The sequence below is a fragment of the Xyrauchen texanus genome, chromosome 14 (genome assembly GCF_025860055.1).
Source record: "Xyrauchen texanus isolate HMW12.3.18 chromosome 14, RBS_HiC_50CHRs, whole genome shotgun sequence".
NCBI lineage: Eukaryota > Metazoa > Chordata > Actinopteri > Cypriniformes > Catostomidae > Xyrauchen > Xyrauchen texanus.
The window spans coordinates 39,609,924-39,619,923 of record NC_068289.1 but is presented as its reverse complement, the minus strand read 5'-3'; the positions used below and the strand labels follow the sequence as shown (position 1 = coordinate 39,619,923).

The 10,000-nt window shown below is 40.1% G+C and overlaps 1 protein-coding gene across 1 annotated transcript in view; it reads right to left on the bottom strand.

Moving 5' to 3' along the window:
* LOC127655358 (rho GTPase-activating protein 6-like) overlaps positions 1 to 10,000 on the bottom strand; it is a 44,308-nt gene that overhangs the window by 7,098 nt on the left and 27,210 nt on the right. The window contains exons 3-9 of the mRNA XM_052143124.1: positions 9,555 to 9,623; positions 6,859 to 7,121; positions 4,521 to 4,713; positions 4,167 to 4,222; positions 2,384 to 2,534; positions 2,124 to 2,272; positions 382 to 561 (exon numbers count right to left, since the gene is read on the bottom strand). Of these exons, the coding sequence (XP_051999084.1) occupies positions 382 to 561; positions 2,124 to 2,272; positions 2,384 to 2,534; positions 4,167 to 4,222; positions 4,521 to 4,713; positions 6,859 to 7,121; positions 9,555 to 9,623 (1,061 nt within the window). The remainder of the gene's footprint in view (positions 1 to 381; positions 562 to 2,123; positions 2,273 to 2,383; positions 2,535 to 4,166; positions 4,223 to 4,520; positions 4,714 to 6,858; positions 7,122 to 9,554; positions 9,624 to 10,000) is intronic.

Genomic DNA, 10,000 nt, shown 5'->3' with positions numbered 1-10,000 from the left:
GTTCTGACTGCCGGGGGTCGTGAGTCTGACTCCGGTCCGCCCGGGGAGAAGCGGCTGTCGTCCGCCTGAGAGGGTGGAGGAGTGATCGAGGACCATGCGACGGTGTATCGGAGAACCGGCTTGTCAATATAAATAATATTTTAATGAATAAACTTAAAAGACAAACACACACATGACGGACATGTCCGTAAACGATCTCTCTCTGCCGCACAATCCTCCACAGTCTGCCTTTATCCCTCTCGGAGGCTTGATTAGCCTGATAAGGGACCGGGTGTGCCAGACTCACGCACTACTACAGAGTATTATTACTGCATCATTTGCTTTGGCTTCATAACATCAAATCTCAAACCAAAAGCAAATGTAAAAGAAGTTCAGTCATACCATGAACAGTGTTTCATGCGAGTCGATCATGTGCTGGACGACCGTGATTATGGCGGCGCTGTCCTCGACACGAGCTGAACTCTGAACACTGAACTCTTTCTCTGAACTCTTCTGCTTGTGAAGGAGGTTCGGCCCGAAGATGGTGGCCAGATTCAGTGATGTCATCTTGTTACCAATGACCTAAATTACATAGAGAGGAAATTTACATTAGCATTTATCCAAAGTGAGAACATGCAAATGGACACTGATCTGTGCGATCCCAAATCAACGGGATTAATGCGGTTCATCACAGTGGTATGACTGCTAACAGAAGAGTGATATGCAATCATTTAATATTCATATATGACGTTAAATCATATTTATATGCACTAATCTAACATCCATAGTAATAAACAGCAATATGTCAAAATCGGGTTAAAATATAAAAACAGGTAAAACAACTAAAACCCTATTGAACATCTTCAACTCTGCAGGACCCACTATTGCAGCGTGTACTAAGTTTATGATTACAAAATAAAAGTCCCTGGATCATCAAGTCAGGCATATGTGGTATCATATGAAAGCTTACAATCTGACCTTTTCACAGAACCTCATCACTTTTGCATTTATGTTACTTTAAAATAACAACATAAGACCTGAAAGACTCCGTGTCGCAAAAGAGCGCCACCTTTTGGTAATGATGTAGAATTATAAATATGAAAGTGTTTTCATATACCACATAAATAGACATGTCATATATCAAATGAAAGCTGTCATTATCAGGAATGTGACTACATAGTTTATTTTGTTGTTATAACACCACAGTTTGAATGTTTGTCAAAAGACTCACAAAGTGAAATATGATCTCTGTGAAATAATAAAGACAAACGTCTCATATCTGCTCTTATCACTGCTTCTGTAAGCCCCAAACAGCCACAAACTCTATATCAACTCTTACCTGAGGTTGTTTTCTTTAAAATGAGCCATTGTTTACTTGTCTGTGAGCTTGTTTGGGCTTGCGCATTTTGAAATTGCGCATAAGAAATCCTGAATGGAAACGCTAAATGTAATGCACTAGGAGGAGGTGGATTTTCTAGAGTTTCGCATGAGTGCAAATGCGCAGTAAGGTGAAATGGTTTATGCATGAAACGATGATGTGTTTTGACCATTCGTGCATGTGTTATGAATGTGCGATAGCTTGAGGTGACTAGCCCACCGAAAGGTCCGTTCTTCGCACACAATCCTTTGAACACATCACTTGTCATTCGGAAGTGTTTAACCTGCAGTTTTGTGGTCCGTTCTGAATAACGCGGCGGCTCATTTTAGCTTATCGTGGCCCATTCTGCCCGTTTCGCGGCCGACCCACCGGCACGCTCAAAGTGCGTTGGCCCACCGGGAAAATGCCCGGTATGCCAGATTACCAGTCCAGCCCTGCCCACAGCTGGTCGATAAAGTGGGCCGTCACAATCCGCCAGAACAGTTCTGAGAGCGGGCGCTCCCAGGGCATGCGGAGGCTGCCAGCGTGAGGGCATCGCAGCTATTTCACAACACACATTATATCAGATATTACACTTATTCCGAGTCTCGTAGATGCATTCATAAAATGAGATACTTGCTCCAATATTGCAATTTAAACTGTCCCCGAAGCAGGGAAAGGCCATTCAGCTGCTCCATCATGACGCATTACGTACAACAATTCGTAAAGTCTCATTTTTAGAAATGCACAAGTCTGCGAGTATACCACCCAACCACCCAAACATCACCTCCCGTCCATCAGTGTCCAGCGAGTCCTCTGCGTGATTGGCCACTTTAGACAGGAAGTTAAGTAAGCACTGAAGCGTGTCGCAATTGCAGGCGGGCAGCAGACAGATGAGCTGCTGCATCACTGTGTGTTGATCTGCGCAGTTTAGAGCTGCACAAACACAGAGGACAAGAATTAAACATGTGCAACATATAATAAGAATCACACTTATTTGAGACAACAAACAGGATATGAATCCTTTAAGAACAGTATTTTCCTCACATGCACAGTTGATAAAGGCCGTGTAGAGTTCCCGGGTCAGCAGTGGATCAGGCATGTCTCTGAGGAACTCTTTGAGCAGAGCCGCCACATCATGAACACTGTGCTGATGATCCAGAACCACATCTGAACCCCGATCAAACTCCTTACGCAACTGAACCACACACAACACACTAAACATCAGGACTGTCAGAAGAGATGACATTCTCATTGTCTTTACAGCGTTCTCAACAGTTTTGTCCAGGGTCAGTAATTAAGGGGATCTGGGGGTAAAAATGACACCAAAAAAAAGACACAAATGCCCCAGAAATTCTAAGTGTGTGGGCACTATTTCACATCTGATATAGTTTATAATAACATTACATATTATGGCATGAATTTGAGTTGATGTTGTTTCAATTTCATTATTTAATTATATAAATAATAATAATAAATTATAAATCTTGATAATTTGTATTAATGAATTGATTCAATCGAAGTCAGTTTTCAATGGTTAGAAAAAAAGGATGCACTTAAAGCCCCTCCAATGGCAAATATTGACCCTTAATAAAAAAGTTAATTTCCAAAAATCAATAATTTTTTCCATGACATTTGGAGTTATTGTAGACCTTTGAAGACAATAATCACTTCACCAAATTATCAATAGTTTAATATTATTGAAACTGTCATCAATTATTCCTTACCTAAAATTCGTACCAATTTCCTAGTGGAACATTCAGACCAAACACACACACACACACAAACACACGCACACACACACACACACACACAGACACACGCGGACACACACACACACACACACACACACACTCACAAACACATGCACATATACACACACACATACACACACGCACACACTCACAAACACACACACTCACACACGCACACACTCACACGCACATACACACACACACAAGCACACACACACACACACTTGATGTGTTTCCATGTTTTATGGGGACTTTCCATAGACATAATGGTTTTTATACTGTACAAACATTATATTCTATCCCCTAAACCTAACCCTACCCCTAAACCTAACCCTCACAGAAAACTTTCTGCATTTTTACATTTTCAAAAAACATAATTTAGTATGATTTATAAGCTGTTTTCCTCATGGGGACCCACAAAATGTCCCCACAAGGTCAAAAATTTCGGGTTTTACTATCCTTATGGGGACATTTGGTCCCCACAAAGTGATAAATACATGCTCACACACACACACACACACACACACACACACACACACACACACACACACACTCACACTCACACACACACACACACACACACACACACACACACACACACACACACACACACTCACACTCACACACACACACACACACTCACACACACACTCACACACACACACACACACACACACATTTTCCCAAAAATGTTCTTCTTTGTATTTGCAAATTAATGGTACAATTTAGAAATGTACATATAAGATCAAAATATCATAAAATCCCAAAGAAATGCAGAATTTTATTGTTCTTCCTTCAGGCAAGAAAATCTTTTATCATTATCATCATCAAAAGGTGCCATTTTAAAATACCATCAGAGGGTTAAAAATAACAAACGCAAAATAATAATTTGCTCACCAATCCGACATTACTTCACACAAGAGCAAAATCTTGCCAAAGAAACATATTAGAGGGAATAACTAGAAAAACACATTTCATTTATTGAAATTTCCTTGACTCTTGATTTTATACATCTACATTTCCAGGCCAGATTTTCCAGGTTTTCCATAATAAAACCCAATTATACTAGTTCTCACCTGCCGAACTCTCCTCTTAGAGCTTCCGACTCGGAAAATCCCCACCGTCTGCAGCCCTTAATGGGAGTAAAGCACATGTTTATGTTAACGTGTAAAGAGAAATACTTTTTTTTTAAATTGACGTTCGACATAAATTGTGGTCCATATTGCCAAAAAATTTCCCACTTGAACAAGCAAGGCAACAAACCACAGTTCATTTAGTTTTTCCGTTGCGTTTACTTTCTGATCACTTCACTGATGATAATAATAATAATAATAATAAAAACATACAGATCTACTCATGGATGCCTCCTTAACATGCTCCAAAGTGCAACAAAACTGAAGATCTCAGTTTCAGAACATGAAGACACTGACCATATTTCTCCAGATGTTGGCAGCAGCTGTCAATCACTCGTGGCACTTGTCTATAGATGGGATTGAGGCTGAGTTTCGTGTCTCTCGTGTTCTTCTCTCCGTGTGATTGTGCAGGCAGCGACAGCTGAAGAGCCTCCAGCAGACGAGAGTGAGCATCATCCAGATCAGTGATGCAGTCCACAGACACGCCACCCTACATGCCATAAATCACATGCACGGCATTACTCTTCGCTGCAAATACAGTGCTCTATATTTAATATATAGTATATTCACAGTCAGTAACACACAGGACGAATTCACTTAACAGTTGTGCCACTTTTGTGCACGGCATTTCAGCGCAAAAACCTGCATCTTGTTTACTAACCAGCAGCAATCTAGTTTGACCAATGGTGGCGCTGTAACACATTTTATCCCTCACAGATGTGCTCGTCCATAGACATTCAGTCTAATGTTCAGTTCACGCAACACCCTCATTATTTCATTGAATATCTCGGCCTCTGAGTGGACTACAAGCTCAATCTGGGTGTCATTAGAAAGCTGATATCCTCCCCTTTGTGATGATATATTTCTGATTATTTGTTTAGCATGATTTGTCCTGCGGGACTGTATATTTTGTTCTGGACATCTAAGATATAACATTGGATTATATCAAGCTCACAGAAAAGTAAACAATGGCTAATTTGTTTTAGAGAAGCAGATATAAAGTTTTTAGGTATGTGGCACTTACAGCAGCAGTCATCAGTGCATAAAACAGACATTTATAGTTGATGACTTACAGAAATCGTATTTCACTTTGTAATTCTTTTGAAAATCTTTCAAACTGTGGTTTTAGGACAACAAAATAAACTATAGTCACTTTCCTGAGATTGAGAGATTTAATTTGATATATGACTTGCCCATTTATGTGCTATTTTAAAGACTTTTATATTCATATTAATATTTGTACCACATAACCACTAGGTGACGCTTATTTGCGACGCAGATGATTTAAGGCGTTATTTTGTTATATTAAGTAACATAAATGTAGAAGTGATGGTTACATATTAAAAGTTCAGATTCTAATCTTTCAAACGATATCTCATATGCCTGACTTATATATACGGGAATTTGAGCATGTTAAGCATATAAGCATTTTGCGATATAGCGCAACATAAGACCTGAAAGACTCCGTGTCGCAAAAGAGCGCCACCTTTTGGTAATGATGTAGAATTATAAATATGAATATGAAAGATTTTTCATATACCACATAAATAGACATGTCATATATCAAATGAAAGCTGTCATTATCAGGAATGTGACTACATAGTTTATTTTGTTGTTATAACACCACAGTTTGAATGTTTGTCAAAATATACCGCCGGCGGGTCCACAGAGTTGAAGAGGTTATAAGAGATGTCAGAGTATTTTTCCATTTATAAATATCTAAAAAATATATATTTACTTGGGAAGCAACAAATAAGATATTTAGACTTAATATATCTTGAATATACTGTAATTGTATTTTGTATATAAGTGTATTTGAGTTCAAAAGAATATTAGTTAATAAAATAAAATTATGGTTTGTATTTATAACGTCGACTAATCGTTTTACCCCTATTGTTAGTGAATTCCCCCCATAAGGTTTACAGTCTAAACAAATCAAACTATTATTAATTACAGAATTTGCAATTTTGTGCATGACAAATTGATGGGACTAGTTGGCACTACCTGAGACTAGAGGTAGTGCTCTTGTAAACATGGTTCAGGAACTGTAAACAATAGGGCTGGGTATCGATTCAGATTTCCCAAATTCATTCTGATTATATGTTGTATTATAATGTCTATTTTACTTCCATGAAAGAAATTGTCTCTCAGCTAATGCTGTTAAATATACCGTGCATCTTTTAAGAAGGAACAATAAAAAATATACATTTTCAAGCTTTTATTTTAGCATAATTTTTTCATAATTTTGGTAACACTTTAGCTTTTTAAAAATGTACAAATCCATCCATTCCATGGATAAATGCATATAATATACGGCATAATGTTACTACATGATTATTGTTTACATGCATCATTTATACTATTTACAAATATTTACATACTAAACTAACACATGCAAAAATGGTACTGTCTCTTTAAGAGTAGTGTTAGTTCAGCGAGCGTCTCACAGAAGTGTTTCAGTTGAGCGCATATTCATTTGTTTGGGACGGTCTTGCTCTGTATTTGATATTACTCCTTGTTTCTTTGTGTTTCTCACGTGTAAATAACGTAAAGCACTCCTGCCCGCTGATGGCCGTATATACTGTCATATTGCCGAGCCCAAGTTGGCACTATTTGAAATCCAGCACTACTCTACCCGTCTCTGTGAGCGCAGGGCTGTCTCTGGTGTGCCAGGGGAGCTGGTCGCATTGGCCGTCTCAGAGGCGGAGCTGAGGGAGGAGTTACTGCTAGAAAGCTCCTTTTGATTGGCTCTCCGTCCGGTCAGGTGCAGGAGTGAGGGCGCCCGGTCTGCAAGGTTCTGCTGCACGTTCTGTTCCCGCCCGTCTTGGAGCTGCTTATGTCGGCGGTCATTAAAAATCACCTGTGAGAGCGGCACGCCAAACGCCTGAGGATCGCACCCTGAATAGAAGACAGAGAGAGAAATGAAATTGACTGGTAAAAAAAAACAGTTTACGCCCATCATGCGAAGGTTACCGGCTTTACAAGGCCAAAGTTCATACCAGGACAAGCCTAATAAATTAGTTAACATCATTAGTTAACATGAACTAACAATTAATACAACAAAAGTAACTACAAGATTTACAACAGTTCCTAAAATAATACTATATTAATCCATGGTTACTATATGGATACAACAGTATTAAAGGGCTTGTAAATTTGACATATAAGAGGTCTTTCAACTATAAAAACTTAACACAGCATGTGGAGGCTCATGCTACTCTCCACGATCCACACACAACTCACCACACGCCCCATTGAGAGAACCACTAATCACCACCACGAGGAGGTTACCCCATGTGACTCTACCCTCCCTAGCAACCGGGCCAATTTGGTTGCTAAGGAGACCTGACTGGAGTCACTCAGCACGCCCTGCACTCAAACTCGTGACTCCAGGTGTGATAGTCAGCGACAATACTCACTGAGATACACAGACCCCAATGATTGATATTTTTGATACAACATCAGTATCAGAAGTATTGATGCTTTAGAATCGATCCGCCCATCCTTAGTTGTTTCATGATGCGCAGTGACAAAACGATACAAATTTGTGTATTTGCTGATTTTTACCACGTTTTTGTACATGTAACAAAAATCTTGCTAGCAACACGGTCAAACCGCTTTCCATCCATCCATCCATCTTCAACCGCTTATCCGAAGTCGGGTCGCGGGGGCAGCTGCTCCAGCAGGGGGCCCCAAACTTCCCTATCCCGAGCCACATTAACTAGCTCTGACTGGGGGACCCCGAGGCGTTCCCAGGCCAGTGTGGTGATGTAATCTCGCCACCTAATCCTGGGTCTTCCCCGAGGTGTCCTCCCAGCTGGACGTGCCTGAAACACCTCCCTAGGGAGGCGGCCAGGGGGCATCCTTACCAGATGCCCAAACCACCTCAACTGACTCTTTTCGACACAAAGGAGCAGCGGCTCTACTCCGAGCTCCTCACGGATGACTGAGCTCCTCACCCTATCTCTAAGGGAGAAGCCCGCCACCCTTCTGAGGAAGCCCATTTCGGCCGCTTGTACTCGCGACCTAGTTGTTTCAGTCATGACCCAGCCTTCATGACCATAGGTGAGGGTAGGAACAAAAATTGACCGGTAGATCGAGAGCTTTGCCTTCCGGCTCAGCTCTCTTTTCATGACAACGGTGCGATAGAGCGAGTGCAATACCACCCCCGCTGCCCCGATTCTCCGGCCAACCTCCCGCTCCATTGTCCCCTCACTCGTGAACAAGACCTCGAGGTACTTGAACTCCTTCACTTGGGGCAATACCTCCTTCCCTACCTGGAGTACGCACTCCATCGGTTTCCTGCAGAGAACCATGGCCTCAGATTTAGAGGTGCTAATCCTCAAACCGTTTTATTATACTGAAATATTTTCCAGGACATTTTGGTATTTTTCATATTTTCCACGACTGGAAAAAATGCATTGCAAAATTCCAGGTTTTCCAGGACGCGTGGGAACCCTGATTATTTCATGTGTATTTATATCCCTGTCACTTGTGTTATATTGTTCAGGCATTAACAAGAGAAGCTGCGTTTGGGAGTTTGTTTAGAATATGCTTTAAATATAAAGACAGAAGATATGGGACGAATGCATCAGCACTCTTTACACACTGATTCCTCTGAATGCTTGAAGAACATAGAGAAACAGTTATGCCAAATTAGGTCAATAAATGCCTTTACTGTGTTCAATGTGACAGCTGAATGCTTTAAGGTCCATGCACCAGAATAAATGTTTGTAGAACAGTGATGGCTCGGTGTGAATACAAAAGAAAAGTCCTCCCTGTCATACAAGGGGATGAAAATGTGACTACCGATGAAACGGAAAAAGATCAGATTTTTCTTCCTTTTGTCACCAATAAAACAGTTGATGTTCCTGAAACCTTTGTACAACTCACATGTATTTATCCCCGATATATCAGAAACATTAGAACATTCTTTCATGACGATTCAGAGCAAATATAATAATAATAAGATATATATATATCTGGATCTGTAAATGGAAGAACTGTGGAATGTCTGGGATTGTTTTTGTTATTTCTTGGTGCAGTCGGAGCGCAGCGGGAGTGTGTGCTTTCCTGCACAGCGAGAGAGACGTGCTCAGGCGGATCAGCCGCTGGAATGGTGCGTTCTGGGTGAAAGCACAACAGTGGGCACCTAAAGTCTGAGAACACTGAAAATCTGGGATCTCTTTTGGAAAGTTTGAGATTTATATCAAGTAAATGAATGACACTGAGCATGTTCAACATACATTTCCTTTCTAATCTATTGACACAACAGAGACGATTTTTAGCACACAGGATGGAAACGATTTTGTGTTTAGACATCAAAAATACCTTTGTCTTTCTTTTCTTTTGATAAAGAATCCAGCTTCCTCCTGAGAGACTTTTTATGCTTCTGGCAATCTAGTAAAGAGATTGAAAATACAAAACATTATGAAGAGAAAATAACACTTCGAGCACTTTGGACATCTTTCAACATGGAACAACATGTAGCTAAAAACTGAGCTATAAAATATTCATAATTTTCAGCCTTTTGATGATGAATAGTTATGTAATTGTCTGACTTAAATGGTGTGTCAGAGACAAGTAATGCAAAAAGTCAAATTAGAGCTGTTAATTGGTTACAATTTTAATCAAGTTAATTATATGACAAAACAATGAGTTAATCGCATTAATCACAATTAACCCTTTAAGCTTGGATGGGCCGGCAAGAAAAAGAAAATTGTCAAAATATTAATAACTTCAGTCTTCAGCAACACAAAATAGGTTTTGTTTGAAAG